At 38.2% G+C, this 23,009-nt stretch overlaps 1 protein-coding gene across 5 annotated transcripts in view; it reads right to left on the bottom strand.

The window, feature by feature from the left end:
• RIC8B (RIC8 guanine nucleotide exchange factor B) overlaps positions 1-23,009 on the bottom strand; it is a 103,779-nt gene that overhangs the window by 59,055 nt on the left and 21,715 nt on the right. For all 5 annotated transcript variants that reach the window (XR_006205077.1, XR_006205078.1, XR_006205079.1 and 2 more), the window contains exon 3: positions 2,306-2,914. Coding sequence is in view for 2 of the 5 variants with exons in the window: in XM_042947611.1 (XP_042803545.1) it covers positions 2,306-2,914 (609 nt within the window). In the remaining 3 variants the exon portion in view is untranslated. The remainder of the gene's footprint in view (positions 1-2,305; positions 2,915-23,009) is intronic.

Genomic DNA, 23,009 nt, shown 5'->3' with positions numbered 1-23,009 from the left:
CTCTTCCTCTCTCTCTGCCCCTCCCCCACATATCTCTCAAAATAAATAAATAAACTTTAAAAAAAATCTAAGTAAATGGACTCTTATTGGCAAGTTTCTCTGCAACTTTATTATAGACTTTCTTTATGCTAAGTTGTGGGTACCTCCCTAAAAGGTGCTCTATGTTCTGATTTCAGGGAAACATCCATCTCCCCAATCTTCAAACAGCTTTATCATTCTCAGTCTTCCTATCTCAGGAGACACCTTCATGGTCTTCTCTGTGCTAAGTATTTTCAATCATGAACGCACTGTTTCTCTCTTAGCACTTAACACAATTTGAATTATATATTTGTTTACTTACTACCTGTCTCACCAACAAAACTGAAGGCAGAGACTAGGTCTATTATTTGCCAACATATTACACATGCCAGCATGATACCCTGTAATTGGCCATAAATATTTATTGACTAACTGAATGATTGACTAAATGTTTGCTAAAATTTGAATTTGGAGACCCACAGAGATTCAACTGGTTTAAAAATAACCTTTCCCACACTCCCGCCTAAATGGGTTGGCAAGATCCTACTTTCACTACTGTTTAAATTTCTGATAACTTCAGTAATAGCCCAGACTAACATTAACTGGGCACATTTTATAACGGCTTCATCTACTGAACCACAACTCACAAGAAGCCCTTTATCTGCTGAGAAGCCTGCTTCAGGACTACTGATCCTTTCTCATTTATCTTTCGGAAAATAAACTTTCTATGCCACAGAATGAGTATTTGCTGCTTTAAATCTTCTAAGGCTTCTTCCAGCCCCACTATTGCTTCTAACTGAAGCACACTCATGAGGGCGAATCTCAATTTACTGATACATGTCACATGTCATTCCATACATATACTGATAAGCAGTCATTGACTTGTACACCCTTTTGTTGGGAATCTGAACAGTGTGAACTACTATTTTGGGCACAATTTAAATAACAGGGCCTCCCAACAATGAAAAACCAACAGTCTCAGAAGAGCTCTTGCAACTAAATGGAGAACTTAAAAACACCAAAACAAACAGTGTAAGAAAAATAACCATAGAAGGTACCAAATAAGCATAGAGACATAATATTTTAAATACTTCCAAATATTTGGTTTCAAAGCATAAATGGAGCATGTGGGCTTTCCACATGTTTTCCTGCCAAGTCTCAGGAAAAACTGACCATACTACAGTCATCTAAAACAGCTGTTAGGACTGATCTTCAAATATTTGGTTTCAAAATATAGACCTATTTGCACTTGAAAACTCAGATGCCTGCATTCTCCCACTATAGCACTGCACTGAGATAATCTTCTCAAAGTAGGTTGCTGGCAAAAACAGATCTATATTCATGGTGAGAAATGTTTCAAATGGACACAGCAAAATGTTAGCCCTAGGTCCTAAAGTCAATTGTCAGAAAAGATAATTTGCTCTGGCACCAACATACTGCATTTCTTTCTTCTTTTCTTTTCTTTCTTTTTAAAGCAGGGGCTCAATTTCACTCATTATTTAAGGTTAAATAGGGTAAACGTGAAATGTTGAGATTCTAGAAGCAAGGAAAAAAGTTTGTCTACTTCATTTACAATTGTCTTCTTCCTTAAATTAACTTTCTTGTTTAGCATATTGTTCTTGTGGGTACTTAGATATAAACTATCAAATCTGCCTCACTTTTGGGCTGCTGTATGGTCCAAGCCACAGAAAAGGATCTTAGTCTAGAAAAAAACCTTTCTCACACATTAGTGTAATTACATTTGTTTTCTAGGACTGTGTACAAGCCTGGATATCTAGTTGTAGTCCTACATTTCTGATAGTTATCTAATACTATAACACTCTAGGAGATTGGGATGATAGGTGATACAGCATCTTTTACTCTACTGAGCAGACATCAATTCTGATTGATCAGTTTTAACTGGCCTGATTATCTTATCTTTTCTTCAAGATGGCAGTCATCATAAATGCCTGTAACTTTATGAAATACATTGTTTTATTTCCCTTCAAATATTATCATTTAAACCTTATTCCTCAAAAAGGCATTAAAAAAAAGACATGTGATGGTACAACTCAGAAAAGGAACTATATTTGGCATCTTACAAAATAATAATCCATATTAACTATATTGGAATTAAATTTTTTTAAATCTATAAAAAACAAGTAAAATAAAATATTTGTTTTTTCATCTTCATCCTATTTTTCTAGTAAGTGTTACACAAATGTCAACTAAAACCTTACAGGCAGCTCTAGGGATGCCCCGGACCAATTAAATAATAGGTAGATAAGAATATTCTTCTCAACCTTACCTCTTTATGTGCCTTCCAACTGTCTACTGTCACATTGAAGAGAGCTTTGAGGGCCTCGATGGCACAGTCTGTCTCCTGAGGTGAGAGAGGAGGTCCATTACGGTCTATGGCCGATTCATACTCATCGGTCCACTTGATGCTAAAGGCACTTTCCAAGATCTGGGTTAGCAGCGCTAGTCCCTGAAGCTCATAGCGCAATTGTGACCTGATGTCGGTGTGCAAAAGTGACAGGAGGAAGAGCAAGCGCAAGTCAAAGCATTTAATGTCACTGATAAACTTTCGGTCCTTGCACTTTCTCAGGAGGTTACAGAGCTTTGCAGCAAGGTTAAGTTCCAGGCTGAGCTGCTGTGCCATTTGACTGTTGAACACTATGTTACACAGACATTTTAATGACTCCACAATAACTGGGAACTCGGACACCTTCTCCAAAGAATCATCCGACTCATTTAGCTTGGCTAGTCGCAGCAGTATCTGCATATTTTCCTTGGTTGTTACAGGAACTAAAACTTTTTTGTCTCTGGAGAGAATGCGGAGAACTTCCAGGCAAGACACTTGACATGTTGTTGGGATGTCCTTTACAAGGACTTTAAATATACCTTCACAGAGTTTCTGAAAAACAGGAATGAGTATGAAAAGTCATTATTTGGCTTAAATGATTTAAAACAGAATACTTCTCTACCAATGTATGTAATAGCAGTCAGGTTCTGGCTAGAAAAGATTTTTACTTTAAAAAACATTTTTTTTTTACATTTATTTATTTTTGAGAGACAGAGAGACAGAGCACAAGTGGGGGAGGGGCAGAAAGAGAAGGAGACACAGAATCCGAAGCAGGCTCCAGGCTCTGAGCCGTCAGCACAGAGCCCGACGCGGGGCTCGAACTCACCAGCTGTTGAGATCATGACCTGAGCCGAAGTCGGACGCTCAACTGACTGAGCCACCAGGCGCCTCGATTTTTAATTTTTTAAGTCACAGAATGTTAGAAGTGAAAGAGACCTTAGGGGCGCCTGGGTGGCTTCGGCTCAGGTCATGATCTCAACGGCTGGTGAGTTCGAGCCCCGCGTCGGGCTCTGTGCTGACGGCTCAGAGCCTGGAGCCCGCTTCGGATTCTGTGTCTCCTTCTCTCTCTGTCCCTCCCCCACTTGTCCTCTGTCTCTGTCTCTCTCTCCCTCTCTCAAAAATAAACATTCAAAAAAAAAATTAAAAAAAAAAAAAAAAAAAAAAAAAAGAGACCTTATATTTGCTGCACTTCTTTCACTTACAGATATGGAAATTGAAGGCTAGAGAGACTGAATTAGTTGTACAGGGCCAGAGTGAATCGGTCAAGTTTTATATAGCTTTGTTCTCAACAGATTTTTAATATCAGACTACATATAATACCAGGATAGAAGGCAATTAGTCTGAATCATAGCTGATGGACCCAGAGTACATATTATCTATCTTGCATTTTTTGAAAAATAATTATTCCTATCATTGCTAAATTTAAGAACCACTGTTCATCTCTCAAAATTCAATGTCTAGCTTTCTTCTCCATAAACTGCAGGTCTGGGTCTCTCAAGCTCATGTCTTATATGTGGAACAAGTAGGTATAACTATTTTACTACTGACCATTTCTGTACCTGTTGCATTTTATAAAAACAACAGCACCAACTAGGACTGATGTAAGATTTTACAAAGTTTGTATCAACCTAGCATCAGACTTTAACTCTTTAAAAAGAGGCTATTCATGGGTCAAGCATTATGATCTTGGCAGGAATCCCAAGCTGTGTGTACCTTCTCAGGTACATCCTAGTAGTACAGCTATGGCAATGTCAACTTTAAATGTACAGTTGACCCTTGAACAACATGGATCTGAACTGCACAGGTCCACTTATACATGGATCTTTTTCAATAAATACAGTATAGTACTATAAATGTATTTTCTCTTCCTTGTGATTTTAACACTTTTCTCTGGCTTACTTTACTGTAAAAGTATAAATCCAATAATACATAACATACAAAATATGCGTTAATTGACTGTTGAGGTTATTTGTAAGGCTTCTGGTCAACAGTAGGCTCTTAGTAAGTTAAATTTCTGGAGAGTCAGAAATTATACACAGAATTAAAAAAAAAGTTTTTTTTTTAACATTTATTTATTTTTGAGAGACAGAACACAAGCAGGGAGGGGCAGAGAGAGAGGGAGACACAGAATCCAAAGCAGGCTCTAGGCTCTGAGCTGTCAGCACAAAGTCCGACGTGGGGCTCAAACCCACAAGCCGTGAGATCATGACCCCGAACTGAGCTCGGACGCTTCACCAACTGAGCCACCCAGGTGCCCCATATACACAGAATTTTTTTTGACTGTGCAGGGGGTTGGCACCCATAACCCCCACGTTGTTCAAGGGTCAACTGTACTATTTTCTCTAGATGGAGGTGGGAAGGAAATTAACTTGACAAGCTGAAAAAAATTTGATAATAATGTCAATTCTACCTGCCATCCCTGATGACTAGAAAGGACTTTCATTTAATGTCTTACTATCATCATTAAAGCACTTAAAAATTTTTTTTGAAGTTTATTTATTTGAGAGAGTGAGCGAGCAGGAGAGGGGCAGAGAGAGAGGGAGAGAAAGAATCCCAAGCAGGCTCTGTGCTGTCAGCACAGAGCCTGATGTAGGGCTCAAATTTATGAACCATGAGATCATGATCTGAGCCGAAACCAAGAGTCAGATGCTTAGCCAATGGACTGAGACATCCAGGCGCCCCAAAGCATTTTGTTTTAAAATGAACGTAAGTTTGGGCAGTGGGGATAAGTGTAATGTGCCCATTATAAAAATACAAAAAACAAGGCAATTTTTCTCTAATTTCTGATCTTTCATATCCAAGATAAAAAACAAAACAAAAAAACCAAAACAAAACCAATTCAACATACTGTTTCCTATGTGGTATATTTCTGGGGGTGAAGTCAGATAATCTTTGCACCCACATAACTTTATTCAAGAGAGAACTCATCTACATTCCTGTTTAAGAAACACATAATAAATAAGGTGTTATAAAAAATTATATATGTGAATTTGGAGTTCTACATATCTAGTAAAATAGACATCTTTACCTCCTAACCTTCTAAACCAAAAATAACAACAGCAACAAAAAAATCCCCCCCAAATCTATAGACAATATGATTCCTTTCTTGCTCTACCTTCAGACTCAAGAAAGAAAAAGAACAAAGCATGAATACAAATAGGAAGAGACAAGGCTATAGATCAAATGGACTAGAACACTGGGACATAAAAAGGCTACATGAAAGAAATTAGAAAGCCTACAAAATTTATAGTTAAAAACTACTTCTGGGGCACCTGAGTAGCTCAGTCAGTCTGACTGAGTCAGTCTGACTTCAGCTCAGCTCATGATCTCATGGTTTGTGAATCTGAGCCCTGCATCAGGCTCTCTGCAGTCAGCAGAGCCCTCTTCGAATCCTCTGTCACCCTCTCTCCTTGCTCCTCTCCTGTTCATGCTCTTTCAAAAATAAACAAACATTAAAAAAAAAAAAAAAAAAAGACTTCATTTACAGGTTTCCTGGAGATCAACTGGCAACCAAAGACAAGAGTTCTAATTTTAAAGCACAGTTTTTGGTTATATTTGTTCTTAAATATGCCATTTCTCATTATAGACATGCCTCACGTAATGACTGTTAGGTGGCTTTTTATTATAATCATAATGTATCTTGAAAATCAAGCCACTTTTTGGATCATGACTCTTTCTTCTCTGCCTTTTTTTTTTACTATAATTCAAAAAATAAAATCAAAGACCTACCCAAAATACAACAAAAGTGATATTTTATAAACACACCTATTGCTGTACTCAATATAATCATTTCTATTCAGAGAATATTATGAAGACCAAATTAATAAATCAGGTATATTTGGATGAATCAGAAAAATTTTGCTTTGGGGGCACATGGATGGCTCAGTTGGTTAAGCATCTGACTTTGGCTCAGGTCATGATCTCTCAGCCTGTGAGTTAGACCATGTCGGGCTCTGTGCTGACAGCTCAGAGCCTGGAGCCTGCTTCTGATTTTGTGTCTCCCTCTCTCTCTCCACCCTTCCCCACTCATGCGCTCTCTCTCTCTCTCTCTCTCTCTCAAAATAAATAAACATTAAAAAAAAAGAAAAAAAAATTTTCTTTGCATATGTACACCAAGCTAGAGAATTGAAGAGGGAGCATTCTTTACACTTTCTCCATCTGTTGAGTGCATGCACTCCTTCTGTGTTTCAAAGATGCTCTTGTATTTCACCTTTATTTTGCCCGAACAGTATTTTTCTATGCTGTGACTATTTTTTTTCAGTTGATTTTATGCTTCCTAAAACATGCTCTGCTCTCTTCAAACACTTTCTATAGCCCCTTGATGCCCACAGGACATATCTGGAATGAGCCTAGTGATCCTTTTCCTACTGCTCTGTCACAGACACTCCCCGCTTTTTCTCAAGTGCTCCAAAATGATTCCCAGTCCCTTGACATCTGTCTTGAGCTCCTTCCCTGCTGTTCCTTCTGTGGCATGAAAGGACATGCTACCATGCCCTCTAGTCAGGAGCCCCCTCTTTTTCTCAGCTTTAGTTTGAAGACTGAGGGGTCTATAAGCTTCCCTAGTCACTCCTTCTTTTGATATTTGTGCTTCCAACAAGATCTTAATTTTTGCTTTTGTATAGAGTAAGTTATTGGAGCATCTCACTCCTTCTCCAGGCTCCTAGAGAATAGGCCATGTTTTCTGTAGCCCTGTGGCTGGATCAGGTGTGCTATACCTATTTTTAAGTGCAAGATAACCACAAATATCTAACCTTAAAACTACTACTACCTGACTCTCCAGCATCTTCCAAAGAATGACTCCTTTGTATTCCTCCTCCACCAGCCACCACTTACTATCAAGTCTTCTCTTCCTCTTTTTGCAGGTACAATAAACTGTCATTATATTAGAGGTTAGGTATAGACTATTTTTATTTACTATTTTATTTACTTTCAAAATTGTTTTCATTGTTCAACTGATATATATTTTTCAATCTCAAATTATTTTGGTACCTTAGATAATTACAAAACACAATTTTTTTTTCTATCAAAATTAATGGAAATATTTTCTGATTTAACAACTTTCACTTAGAGTTTGGGTTCTCGGTAACGAATGAAAGTCAGAAAGCAAAGTTGAGGTATGCTTACAAAATATAATTACTAAGAATCAAAGAGTCTGAGAAAAAGCCCTTTTAAAATGCTTACTAGCTTAGCAAGCCATGGCTATTTCTATAAAGTTACACTGTGGACGCAGGAGCAGACACTCAAGAGTAAGATCCCAAATAGTTCCCCAATGTTACTATCAGTACCACCAAAAAATTTTAGTAATTTGCTCCTGAACTGAAATCCCAAAGTCTACTACAGCAATGGTTGTCAAACTTCATCATGGATCATAATCAGCTAAAGGGATTGTTAAAATACATTGTTATACTTCACCCTCAGAGGTTCTGATTCAGTTGGTCTTGAGTGAGGTTCCAAAATTGGGACTTTTAACAAGTTCCTAGTTGCTGCTGCCAATTCAGAAGCTACACTCTGTGAACCACTGAACTATGGTTAACAATGGACTGACACAACTTGGATGTTAGAGGACTGGGGTTAAGTGAGAGCAATGGACCAGATAAGCATAGAAAAGTAGGCTGAGTTGAAAGCCATTAATACAAATACCTTAACTTCTCTTTGATTATCCTCAAGATGAATAGGGTGTCACTGTCTGGTCACATTACCTTTCTTATCTTAAATATTAAAAACTACTCTTAAAAAACTGAGAACAAACTGAGGGTTGATGGGGGGTGGGAGGGAGGGGAGGATGGGTGATGGGTACTGAGGAGGGCACCTTTTGGGATGAGCACTGGATGTTGTATGGAAACCAATTTGACAATAAACTTCATATATTGAAAAAATAAATAAATAAAATAAAATAAATTAATTAAAAAAAAACACAACTACTCCACATGTGAAATATATTACTTGTTTAAGGTCAATGGTCCTGGGCTTGAAACTTGTTCAACTTACCATGGACTCTAGAACCACAGCAGTACTGTGATGAAGGCAAAGGTTCTGGATTTAAACTCCTTGTATTCAAACCTTGGCTCTTCTACCATCTTCTAACAGTGTGACTGTGGCAACTTACTTGGCCTCTCTGGGCCTCATTTACTGTAAGAGCTAAATGATATCCCACATGTATAGCTCTTAGAATAGTGCCTAGAATGTGTAAGTATTCAGTATAGGTTTATATATTATTATAAAATAAAATCTCAGAGTCCTCAGTTTAGCAATTAAGATCTCCAACCTACTTTTTCAGGCTTCTCTTTCATACTGTGCTTCTATCAAACCCTCCTCTTTAGCTATATTCCTATCCAAATTATCTCACACTGAGCTCTTCTGCTTTCTTACTGCTTCCCCTCTACATGCATCAGTTCTTCTTCCTCTTTGACTATTCAAGTTTTAACCATTCTTCAAAGCTAACCTCAGAATTCACTTTTAAGAAAAATATTTATTTTGAGTGAGAGAGAGAGAGAAAGTGAGAGAGAGAGAGAAAGTGAGAGAGAGAGAGCGTGCACACACATGAGCAGGGAGAGGGGCAGAGAGAGAGAGGGAAAGAATACGGAGCAGCAGGCTCCACACTGTCAGCACAGAGCCCACCCTGGGGCTTGATCTCACGAACCGAACTGTCAGATCATGACCGAAGCAGAAATAAAGAATTCACGCTTAACTGACAGAGCCACCCAGGTGCCGCTAATATTCACTTTTGATATAAAATTTCTCCTAACCACTTCAGCTCCCAACATTCTTTCTCTCCAAGGAATACCCAAACCATATCTTATAGCAATCATTTGGTGCTCTGTACATTCTTCCTGTTACTACTAAAAGCTCTCTGATGGCAGAAAGGACACTTTTTTTTTTTCAAGACAGAAGAAAATATAAATTGTAGTGGTTTCTGAATTAGAGTTGGGTATATTACTAGGCTTTGCTGCTGTGTAATTCAGACATGCTATTTAACTTCTTTGAGCCTCACTGTCCCATGTGTAAAAAGGGAATAGTATCATCTATATCTCATAGGGCTATTGTGAAATAGACTCTGGGACATAATAAGTACTCTGTAAATGGTGATTATTATTATTCATATTCTTCATAATCCTTGTAGCCCTCAGTAGAGCAACTAGCACACAAGTTAGCACCCAAAATATAAACTGATTAGATTAAGTTCTTCAAATCTAAAGGATTAGTAGAAGTCTATTAATGTTATCTGGACACTTCTCCTTTCTAAGAAGGAAAGAGAAGTAGTAAAGGCTATTCGTGTGATTGGACTAGTAAGATGGTTTGTCTCATTGGGTAAAAATGTCTCTTTATATGAGCAGAACTTAGATGTCTTCATATGAAGTTCTTTTTTTCTGAAGAGGTTAAATAACTTAAATATATATGTTCTTTAAAATGTAAAATGCACCAGGGAGCCTGGATGGCTCAGTTGGTTAAGTGTCTAACTTCAGCTCAGATTATGATCTCATGGTTCGTGGGTTCAAACCCCACATCGGGCTCTGTGCTGACAGCTCAGAGCCTGGAGCCTGCTTTGGATTCTGTGTCTCCCTCTCTCTCTGCTCCTCCCCTGGTCATGCTCTGTCTCTCAAAAATAAATAAATGTTAAAAAAAAAAAAAGGGAAAAAAAAGAAAATGTAAAACACACCAAACTATTAAAGAAAATAGAAAAACAGTCATAATTACACCAGCTAATGTGTGTGTGTATAATTTTTTAATTTCTTTTTGAGAAAGTGAGCGAGCACAAGCTGGGTAGGGGCCATGCCCAGCATGGAGCCCGATGCAGGACTCACAACTGTGTGATGATGACCTGAGCTGAAATTAAGACTTGGACATTTAACTGACTGAGCCACCCAGGCACCCCTAGCGGGTATATTTTATAATGCAGGAGACAGAAGTATTTATTCTTAGTCAATCTACTTGATTATCAGTAACATATGCATATTACTTTAACACAGAATTACAATCATAACGTGTATATATTTTGTTTCCTGACTTTTTAATTTTTAATTTAATTATTAGCATTTTTCCACATTGCTACAGAATCCTTATATAAATAATTTTAAATAGATGCAGTTATATTAAATGACTTCTGTTCTCAGTAAGCCTCTACCATGAAATATAGCAGAATCCAGAAAGAGCAGTGGACTTATTAGCATCAAAAGGAGTGGTTTCATAATGGGTGGTTTTGTAAGTGTACAAAAAACTTCTTATATATGTTCTTCAATGTAAGAAATGCTCACTAGACACTTACCTAAACTATTGTCTAAGGACACTTAACTAAGAAGTAGAAGGCCAGGACTTAATCCAGATTATCTGACTCCAATGTGATTTCCACTTCATGTCAATGATTGTACCACAGCGTTCTCTCATTTATTAAAAATATGATCTTGAGTATGTCACTCTATTTGGCCTCTTTCTTCATCTATATCATGCATTAAGAGTTCCTAAGGCAACCTTCTTCCAGCTCCAGGATGATAAGCTCTTCACTATGAATCTGTAAAACTAAGATCAGCTTTGGCTTTTGCTATGAAGTAAGCAGAACATGCTATAAAGCATAGATGAACATTCAAATGATCTATCATGATTTATATACTGTTTTAAAAGGTGATTTCTAAAAATATTAAGAAATTAAAAGTCAAATTTTATACATAAAAAAGAGTCTTTGCTCAAAATACAGACAAAATAGGGGGTACCTGAGTGGCTCAGTCAGTTAAGCATCCAACTTCAGCTCAGGTCATGATCTCACAGTTTGTGAGTTTGAGCCCCACATTGGGCTCTGTGCTGACAGCTCAGAGCCCGGAGCCCACTTTGGATTGTCTCCTCTCTTTGCCCCTCCCCAACTCACACTCTGTCTCTCTCTCTCTCAAGAATAAATAAACATTTAAAAAATTAAAAAAAAAATCCAGACATAATAGTTTCCTATACTCTGGCAACCCGACATATAAGTGCTACTCAAACGTGTCTACAGATTGATGCCAGTTCACAAACTGTAACTGGACTGCATTGAGATAGGTACACAAACTGAAAATAGGTATAAAAAAATTGAGTTTGCATTTAGAAACATTTATAGTAATCCGACTTTGCTGTGACTATTAAAGGATGTGGTTATCTCTTTTAATGTTTCATTTTTATTGTATTTTATGGAAGCACTGGTCTACTGCAAATTAGGGAAAAATTAACAAACAAACAAAAACCTTGGCCCTTCACCATAAGGAATTTAAGGAGCACTGTTCTAGAGAATGCATTTTATACTGTATAAATTTTCTTGAACTATATAACAAAAGTAGTAAAACTAACTCAGATCCCATGGTAATGAGGGACTGTCTCATAAACATGCTTATCTAAGATTTAGTTTAATTGCTGAACACTATATTGAAAAACTATTATCAGTGTCCACCAAAATCCATTCTCCCCTTCAGATATAGTAACAGAAGTGTGGCAAGACCCACGAATGCCTACCTATGACACATTCCTCACCTGCTCTGAGGCCATATGACCATATGACTCAGCTCTTGCCAATGGAATGTACGTGAACACGTTGCAAGCCATTTCTGGGTTTGGGTCTTTAAGACAGTGAGCATTCTTTCTCTACTTTCTTGTCCTATTCTGTAGCCCAGAACTTGGAAGTGGCAGCCCAGTATATGCTAGGACAATGCTGAGATAGTGAAGCATGACTTGGAAACTCAGAAGGAAAACAGGGCAACTGAATAAATTTACAGAGCAGAGTTATTCACCTACCTAACCAGATCGGATCACCTCAGAACTATCACTTGAAAAGGTAATAAAACACCAATATTCCTCAAACCACTTCTATCTTGGGGTCCCTTTGTTGCATCAGGTTAGCTTTAAATTTAAATAAAATGCACCTTTGAAATACAATGTCTCATCAATATCTCATACAGAACCTCTTATGCCAGCATTCCATAAGTAACAAAAGTTATATTTCACCTAAATGACGAAGCAACTACTCTCTATAACTAATACTAAAAGTTAGTCCAAGTTAGCCTAGTTGTGCTATGGCTGGTTTATATATTCATTTGTTTACCTATTCATTCATTCATTCATTCATTCATTCATTCAAGAAGACACCAAGTATCTAATAAATCCAAGGTAAAATCCTTGGTACTGGGTAGCCAATAGCAAGCTTCTAAGCAAATTAAAATCGAATGGGGGAGCATTTACAAAGAAATACAAGCCATGGATTAGTGTGATAAGTGCTCTGATAGGTCTAAGCCAGAAGTTTTCAGCCTTAGCACTACTGACCTTTTGGACTACATAATTCTCTCAGGATATGTATAAGAAATTTAATAGCATCATTGGCCCCCACCCACTAGATACCAGTAACACCCCCTCACTACCACTACCTAATACAGCAATCAAAAGTGTCTCTATGACTACAGATGCTGGCAAGGATGTGGAGAAACAGGAACCCTCTTGCACTGTTGGTGGGAATGCAAACTGGTGCAGCCACTCTGAAAAACAGTGTGGAGGTTCCTCAAAAAATTAAAAATAGATCTACCCTATGACCCAGCAATAGCACTGCTAGAAATTTACCCAAGGAATATAGGAGTGCTGATGCATAGGGGTACTTGTACCCCAATGTTTATAGCGGTGCTTTCAACAATAGCCAAAATATGGAAAGAGCCTAAATGTCCATCAACTGATGAATGGATAAAGAAGATGTGGTTTGGGGCACCTGGGTGGCTCAGTCGATTAAGCGGCCGACTTCGGCTCAGGTCATGATCTCGCGGTCCATGAGTTCGAGCCCCGCGTTGGGCTCTGTGCTGACAGCTCACAGCCTGGAGCCTGTTTCGGATTCTGTGTCTCCCTCTCTCTGACCCTCCCCTGTTCATGCTCTGTCTCTCTCTGTCTCAAAAATAAATTAAAAAAAAAAAAAAAACTTTAAAAAAAAATTAAAAAAAAAAAAGAAGATGTGGTTTATATATACAATGGAATACTACTTGGCAATGAGAAAGAATGAAATCCTGCCATTTGCAGCAACGTGGACGGAACTGGAGGGTATTATGCTGAGTGAAATAAGTCAGGCAGAGAAAGACAGATACCATATGTTTTCACTCATATGTGGATCTTGAGAAACTTAACAGAAGACCATGGGGGAAGGGAAGGGAGAAAAAGAAAAGTTATAAACAGAGAGGGAGGGAGGCAAACCATAAAAGACTCTTAAATACAGAGAACAAACTGAGGGTTGATGGGGAATAGGGGAGAGGGGAAAGTGGGTGATGGGCAATGAGGAGGACACTTGTTGGGATGAGCATTGGGTGTTGTATGGAAGCCAATTTGACAATTATATATATATATATATATATATACACACACACACATATGTATATATATATGTATATATACACACACACATACACACACACACACATATATATATACATATATAAAGTGTCTCCAGAAACTGCCAAATGTCTCTTGGGGAATAAAATCACTTCCCAGTGAGAATCACTGATTTAAGTGTAAAAAACTATGGTAATACAAATCTAAGGCACCTAATCCAACTTATGGGAGGGATACAGACCAACTCAGGGAAAGATTTCTTAAGGAAGTGACATCTAAGGCGAGATGTGAAATGTACACATTCAATTTCCATTCAATCATTTAACAGTACTTGAATGCCCACTATATTCAAGGCACTGTGTAATGTGAGAGGTGTACAGTGGTGAGCAAAACAAACATTATTCTATTATGTGTTATGGGGATGACAGTCTAATGGGGAACACAAACAAAAAATTAAAGTGTTATAAGAGAAATGAACAGGATGGTATGATAGAAAATCACTGGAGAAAGGATCCATTTTAAAGTGGTATTTAAGCCAAGTTCTGATGGTGAGAAGGTGCTAAATGTGCAAAGAAAGAGCACTGCTGGCAGAGTCTGGTGTGTTTAAGGTCTTGAAAGCCAGGGTGGGTGATGTTAGTGGCAGTGCTCTGAGATGTAACTGGAGAATAACCTGGCACCAGACCACGTGGAGGTTTACAGTCCATGATAAGGAGATTAGACTTTAAATGCTATGAAAAGTCACTAAAGGAGTTTAAGCAAAGGAGACATACAACCCAATTAAAACTTTTTAGAAAATCACACTGCCTGGGGCATCTGGGGGGCTCAGTCAGTTAGGTGTCAGACTTTGGCTCCGGTCATGATCTCACCGGTCGAGGGTTCGAGCCCCACATCAGGTCTCTCTGCTGTCAGCGCCGAGCCTGCTTGGGATCCTCTGTCCCCCTCTCTCCCTGCCCCTCCCCAGCTCGTTCTCTCTTTCAAAAATAAACATAAGAAGAAAAAAGAAAAGAAAACCACACTGGCTGCTGTGTGGAAAATGGATTGGAAGGGAACAAATACAGCTTCAACTAGAATGGAAGCAGCAGAGAGAGAGAAAGGTAGATGGATTTGATATGTATTTTTGACAAACGGTTTTGGGGAAAATTATGTATAGACACATTAAGTTTGCAATGCCCACAGAGATGTCAAGTACAAAGTTGAATATGTGGCTGAAGCCCTAAGCAGCCATCAGGGCTACATCTTCTCTATGAGTAAAGGTGCTTGGAGCTATAGGAATAGATTGCCTACAGTAAAATACATAGAAAATAGAAGGAAGATGATAGAGCCATGAAAAATGCCACCACTTAGAGGCTGGGAGGAGGAGAACTTGATAAAAGAGATTAAGAGTTACAGCTGGAAGCAAGAGGAAATTTAGGAGTGTGGTGCTCTGGAAGACAATACAGGAAAGAAAATATTTTATAGAGGGAGTAGTCAACTGTTTCCAATGCTGATGAAAGATCAAGTAGTATAAGGATTTGGCAATGCTAGATCACCAGTGACCTTGATAAAAGCAGTTTCTACATAGTATTTGGGAAATGAGAATGTGCAGACAGACGTACATACCTTTCAAGATGTGACTATAAAGAAACAGAGATATCAGGGAAATACAAATCAAAACCACACTCAGATATCACCTCACGCCAGTCAGAGTGGCCAAAATGAACAAATCAGGAGACTATAGATGCTGGAGAGGATGTGGAGAAATGGGAACCCTCTTGCACTGTTGGTGGGAATGCAAATTGGTGCAGCCACTCTGGAAAGCAGTGTGGAGATTCCTCAGAAAATTAAAACTAGACCTACCCTATGACCCAGCAATAGCACTGCTAGGAATTTATCCAAGGGATACAGGAGTACTGATGCCTAGGGGCACTTGTACCCCAATGTTTATAGCAGCACTCTCAACAATAGCCAAATTATGGAAAGAGCCTAAATGTCCATCAACTGATGAATGGATAAAGAAATTGTGGTTTATATACACAATGGAATACTACGTGGCAATGAGAAAGAATGAAATATGGCCTTTTGTAGCAACGTGGATGGAACTGGAGAGTGTGATGCTAAGTGAAATAAGCCATACAGAGAAAGACAGATACCATATGGTTTCACTCTTATGTGGATCCTGAGAAACTTAACAGAAACCCATGGGGGAGGGGAAGGAAAAAAAAAAAAAAGAGGTTAGAGTGGGAGGGAGCCAAAGCATAAGAGACTGTTAAAAACTGAGAACAAACTGAGGGTTGATGGGGGGTGGGAGGGAGGGGAGGGTGGGTGATGGGTATTGAGGAGGGCACCTTTTGGGATGAGCACTGGGTGTTGTATGGAAACCAATTTGACAATAAATTTCATATATTAAAAAAAAAAAAAGAAACAGAAATTGAATGGTAATAAGAGCAACTATAAGATAAAGAGAGGTCGTTTATTTTTCTTTTCCTTTTTTTTTTTTTAAAGAGAGGATATACTAGTCCATGTCTGTATGATGAAGAGAATAAAGAGTTGGAATTAATCCAGAAGGAAATGGGGAACTTATTACAAGGTATTAAGCAGGGGGATGACATTAGATTGTGCTTTGAAATTATCATTCTGCTATAAACATTGGGGTACAAGGGCCGCTATGCATCAGCACTCCTGTATCCCTTGGATAAATTCCTAGCAGTGCTATTTCTGGGTCATAGGGTAGGTCTAGTTTTAATTTTTTGAGGAACCTCTACACTGTTTTCCAGAGTGGCTGCACCAGTTTGCATTCCCACCAACAGTGCAAGAGGGTTCCCGTTTCTCTACATCCTCTCCAGCATCTATAGTCTCCTGATTTGTTCATTTTAGCCACTCTGACTGGGGTGAGGCGATATCTGAGTGTGGTTTTGATTTGTATTTCTCTGATGAGGAGTGATGTTGAGCATCTTTTCATGTACCTGTTGGCCATCTGGATGTCTACTTTAGAGAAGTGTCTATTCATGTTTTCTGCCCATTTCTTCACTGGATTATTTGTTTTTCGGGTGTGGAGTTTGGTGAGCTCTTTATAGATTTTGGATACTAGCCCTTTGTCTGATATGTCATTTGCAAATATCTTTTCCCATTCTATTGGTTGCCTTTTAGTTTTGTTGACTATTTCCTTTGCTGTGCAGAAGCTTTGTACCCCAATGTTTATAGCAGCACTCTCAACAATGGCCAAATTATGGAAAGAGCCTAAATGGCCATCAACTGATGAATGGATAAAGAAATTGTGGTTTACACACACAATGGAATACTACATGGCAATGAGAAAGAATGAAATATGGCCTTTTGTAGCAACGTGGATGGAACTGGAGAGTGTTATGCTAAGTGAAATAAGTCATACAGAGAAAGACAGATACCATATGTTTTCACTCTTATGTGGATCCTGAGAAACTTAACAGAAGTCCATGGGGGAGGGGAAGAAAAAAAAGAGGTTAATAAGAGACTGTTAAAAACTGAGAACAAACTGAGGGTTGATGGGGGGTGGGAGGGAGGGGAGGGTGGGTGATGGGTATTGAGGAGGGCACCTTTTGGGATGAGCACTGGGTGTTGTATGGAAACCAATTTGACAATAAATTTCATATTAAAAAAAAGAAATTATCATTCTGATGGTAACATGGAGAATGCACAAGAAATGGGACAGAACCAGAAAAAGTTAATGAGATGAGAAATGATGGTTATGTGAACTAAGCAGAGAAGTAGAAAGCTAAGAGACTGTGAGGGGCATCTGGCTGGCTCAGTTGGTACAGCATGTGACTCCTGATCTTGGGGTCATGAGTTCAAGCCCCACATTGGGCATTGAGCCGACTTAAAAAAAAAAAAAAAAAAAAGGGAAAGCTAAGAGATTTTAAGGAAGTAGAACTGACTGGATGATTGGTGGAGTGGTCATCAGGGTGGAGAAGAAAGAGGAGACAAGGAATGTCTCAGATTTCTAACCTGGACAACTTGGTTGACAGAGGTCTTAATCATTCTGGAGATAGGGAACCCATTTTCTAAAGCTGGCAGCAAAAAGAAAATGATACTGCTTGGTAGACCTTTCTCTTTAATCGCCCCACAGTGGACACCTCAAATAAAATAAATCTAAACTCATTATCTAGGAAGGGGTCAGATCCTCCTCCAACATATATCCACCTTTCTAAAACTCACACTCAATTTACTGTCACATTATCCTTGATCTGGGCTGAGAAACCTACTCTCTACTATCTATGTGAACATATGTGCCTTTTCTCATGTTACTTCCTGTACATAGCATGTCTTCTTAAACCCTGACCTTCCGAAATAATTTGTTTCTTCAAGGCAAATGTCATCTTTGTAAGCTTAGAAATAACCTCTTCTATCTCTACCACTTTTATAGCACTTAACACCTCTGACCTTGAATTATATTTATGGAGAGTTCTTATCTCTTTCATCAGTTTTGGGCGGGCAGGATTTGTCTGATATATTTCTTTTTCTTCCACAGGTACAAAGATGCTGTCAAATATGTTGAATATGTACTTACAAACATATATACGAAGTGCAACATCTTCAAAGCACTATATGCTAAACACAGAGTTTTATGTCCACATAGGCCATTAAAGTTCTGGGCTTAATTCCTAGGTGCCACTTATTTGTGTGATTTTTAATAAATTGGTCATGTTTTTAAATTTCCTTATCTGTAACATGGGTATGATGGTACCTACTCATAGGGTTGTTGGGGGAATTAAATGAGACAGTGTGCATGTGCTGTTCTCAGATAAAATAAATACCCAATAAATGTTATTTAACATCATAACTACAATGCATTACCATATACTTTAGTAAAAGGCTACATGCTATAATAAAGAATATGACTTCCAGAGTCAGTCTTCACTTTGCTGTATTTTTTACCTGCGAGATCTAGGAAGTTACTTGATTTTTCTGAGCTTTAGTTTCATTATGTTTAAAATGGGGATAATACGTATTATGGTGTTGTTTTAGTAAATAAGATGTTGGTACATAGTAAGAGCTAAAATTGTACACTTCCAAGAACAAGACCTATAATTAAAGATCTCAGCCAACAGTACTATCTTGAAGGAGGCTTGTTTTTATGATTAAAATAATATGCCTATATGTAGGTTTGACATCTAGTTTTCTCTTCAACATCAGGGTTTATCAAAAGGATGTAATGAGCTGAGACTTTTAAAAGTCTTTACTATTATTTGGGAAATTCAAGTAAAGATTTATATATTAATTTAGAATAAAAATGGGGCGATAATTGAATAATTAAATCAAAATGAAACAATAGTGAACAGAGAAAGTGAACATTGCCAAAGACATGCACGAATGTCTGTTTTATTTATAAGAAACAGGAAAATGCAATAACTTTCCAGTTTGAGCTGGAGAGGGGCAGGGTACACACACAGCACAGGCACAGAGTTCAACTTGGCAGTAACCCAATGATAACTACAGGCCAGAAAACAGCTGAAGAGCCAAACAAAATGAGTGTAATTTACAGAATCAGAATATTAAGAGTTAGAAAGGGCTATAGTGACTATTTAATAATAACAAGTACTAGCAGTTGCAAAAGGTGCTATAAAAAAGTAGATATTGGGGAGAGTAAGTCTGAGAAACTTATAAAGCTTATTAAAGTATTAAAGATTCTCAGATGTACTATGGAAAATAAACCTGTTTAATTTTTTAAAACTGCTATTTCCTTTATTTGTTTGACCACAGAATCCTTTTAAAAAATAATACCTAATAGGGGCACCTGGGTGGCTCAGTCAGTTAAGCGTCCGACCTCAGTTTGGGTCATGATCTCACAGTTCATGAGTTCGAGCCCCACATCTGGCTCTGTGCTGACAGTTCAGGGCCTGGAGCCTGCTTTGGATTTTGTATCTCCCTCTCTCTCTGTTCCTCCCCTGCTCACACTCTGTTTCTGTCTCAAAAATAAATAAAGATTAAAAAAAAATTTTAAAAAACCCCAAACCTAATAATATACTCAGGACTTGGGAGTATTTCTTTTATTTTACAGACATGAAAACTGACTCCCAGGGAGGCTAAACTATTTGCCTAAGATAGCACAGAATGCTAGAACGGGAAACTCAGATTCTTACCCTCAGGTAAGAATCTGAGTTTCCCGTTCTAGCATTCTGTGCTATCTTTTCATTCTACTGGCATCTGGTGATGTGTAAGAAATAAAGCAAAAATGGGTGTTCCAACTTTGAAAGCAATTCAGGGTTAAGCTAGGCCTGTGAAAGGAATTACTGAGGACTGATTTTTTTTTCTCCTTAAATGAACAGACTTAAGTCCTTAAACATGGTTCTACTTATTATCACTTTTTTATTATTATTTAATGTTTCTGTTCTTCTATTTTCACGGAACTGAATACCTATTCTCAGAGTCTACTACTCTCTCTTTAATAAGAATGGACTCCTGCCCACCACACTTTTTGTCCATTATGTCCACAACATTAGCCACATGTTTGATTTATGCTCTTGCTCCAACCAGTGCTCCTATAGTGATGGGATAGGACCCTGCTCTTAAAATAGACTATGCACATTCATCTGGGAGATGTGGCACAGTGCCAGGGATACTTAAAGTCACAGGGCAATCCTAGTACATCCTCTTTAACCACTGGTTACTAAAAGATTTAGTGGGGGCAGGGTGGGGAAGAATTTCTACATGAAAGTAAATACATTAAAACTCACAATACAAAAAGTCACATGAATTTTTGAGATTAAAAAATAAGATATAAGAGGAATATTGTAGCTAAGGCAGGATCCATTGAATGATACTTCCCTGGCCTCTCAAGGTTGTGCCTACTCTCTCCTCTGATGGATGTCACTAGATATATATTCCACAGGGATCTAATTTTAGTTCATAACTGGACTTGAAGGTCAGCCACCTAAATCTGATAGTTCTAAACTTTTGCCCTCTCTGTACAGCACGTGTGTGTGTGTGTGTGTGTGTGTGCGCGCGCGCGCACGCAAGACAGAGAAAGACAGAGAGGTATTAAATTCTAAAATAAGCTTACTATAATTAACAGAACAATGTTGTCAGTTCTACAAGATAGACCTATTAAAAATTTGTATTTTACAAAAATGTTAAACAATCACTGACTCACTGCCAGAATTCTAACCTGGGTTTTTAGTAAAGGTTGGAGAAAGGATTCTGAAGGTCAAATTTAGAATTTCTTTATAAAAAGATAAAGATTAAATTTTCTAAATGAATACTCATGCAGCTGGGTCTATATGATATTTAACTTACTATTATTTCTATACACTTGTGGGTTTCTTTTCCCTGCTTGTAGTATGGGAAGTGATGGTAGTTCTCACTTTTTATGTAATGGATACTGTCCTTGTGAATAAGGTTTATCTCACTTCCTAAATTTCACCTCTAGTTTACCTTACTCCACATGTACATTTTTCAGTAAGACAATCCTTCTGGCTATGTTCTATACCATGGTAATCTTGCCAAAAATATTGAAGAGAAAGTGCAGACGAACAACAATTATGTAAGTTTGGCTCAAGTTTGTTTGCTAATTAGCAGTCCTGAGAAAGACATGTTGCATCATCAGGAGTTCATTAAGGGATAGCAAAGACTGCTTAGGTGCAAATGAAAACTCACAAAATCCGCTGCCCATCCTTTCTCAACTGAGGGCAGAAATGGGCATGTCAAAACTTTTTATTTCTCTTCAAATACAGTACCAGCCAACTCTGCTTCTCTTACTATTTAAGAGTCTTTTTTTTTCAGAAAGCCTTTTTCTCCTATTAAAATATAGTTTAGTATTTTAAGTTAATATATCAGCAAATACAGAAGTATCATTTGTTGTTTATTATAATTTACCAAAGAAGGGCTCATTATCTCATTAATCTTCAGTGAATTCTTAACATAAGCTATAGTTTGATCACGCAGTATACTAACAAGGCTGGAAGATGGACACTATTACAACACATACCTGGTATCTTAGTGGCTAATACAGATCAAGGTCCTACAGATCTCTATAGCTCCTTTGCCTTTTTGCCTAAAAGTTTATCCAAGTTTTGGGGCGCCTGGGTGGCGCAGTCGGTTAAGCGTCCGACTTCAGCCAGGTCACGATCTCGCGGTCTGTGAGTTCGAGCCCCGCGTCAGGCTCTGGGCTGATGGCTCGGAGCCTGGAGCCTGTTTCAGATTCTGTGTCTCCCTCTCTCTCTGCCCCTCCCCCGTTCATGCTCTGTCTCTCTCTGTCCCAAAAATAAATAAAAAACGTTGAAAAAAAAAAAAAAAAAAAAAAAGTTTATCCAAGTCTTTCCTATATAGTCTCTTTAGGATTTCCCTGCTTTGTCTCCAATGCCATCTACCCCACAACACTCAACTATTCAGTCTGTACTAGTTACTCTATCTCTGAATCTAGTTCCCAGCTCTAATGTCCCAGGTGACAGAAGATAGTCAGGGGCTCTGATGGTAAGCTGATGTTTACCATGATGTTTGTGTCCCCGTTAAATTCAGATGTTGAAGCTCTAACCACCAATATGTTGGTATTTGGAAATGGGCCTTTGGGGAGGTAATTAGGGTTAGATGAGGTCATTAGGGAGGGGCGCTAGTCCAATGGGATTAGTGCCTTTGAAAGAAGAGACCCTGGAGAGCTAGCTCACTCACACTTTCCCTCTACCCTTCTCTGCACAAAGAGATCATGTGAGCACACAGTGAGATGACAGCCATTTACAAGCAAGAGAAAAGGCCTCAGGATGAAATCTGCTGGCATCCTGATCTTGGACTTCTTAGCCTCTAAAACTGTGAGAAATAAATTTTGCTGATTAAGCCACCAGTCTATGGCATTCTGTTAACAGCAGCCAGAGAAGAATAATATAGCTGAGAACAGGGACAAGAGGGAAGTTAAGTTGTCCCAATGAGACAGTTGTGAGATTTTAGGGATCCTCAAAGGCACAAGAAGACACTAGCGATACAGCAAGAAAAGCACAGAACAGACTATTTAGATTCCCTCTAGTCCCTAGCTCTACTATTTTCTGAATTTGGATCTGGAGCAATTTTCTTAATCTATCTGAGGCTAAATTTCCTCATATGTAAGATAAAAATATACCTGTGTCACAGGGCTATTTTAATTATTTAATATAGAGAGCATCTGAAAAAAACATATTGTAAGATGTAATTCACTTTATATGTTACTTATTGAGGACTGTACAACTGAAGTGAGAAAAGCACCTGGCTTTAAGCACTAGCTTTGCCCCTTGTGGTTATGTGATCTTGGGCAAATTTCTTGAAATCACTTGTGTCTCATTTCCTCATCTCTAAAAATAGGAATAACATTTAGGGCTTATAAATATTAAGTGAGATTATATATTTAAAAATC

Source organism: Panthera leo, chromosome B4 (genome assembly GCF_018350215.1).
Source record: "Panthera leo isolate Ple1 chromosome B4, P.leo_Ple1_pat1.1, whole genome shotgun sequence".
In the NCBI taxonomy this organism is placed as follows: domain Eukaryota; kingdom Metazoa; phylum Chordata; class Mammalia; order Carnivora; family Felidae; genus Panthera; species Panthera leo.
The sequence above is the reverse complement of the archived record's forward strand: the minus strand, read 5'-3'. Positions and strand labels throughout refer to the sequence as shown.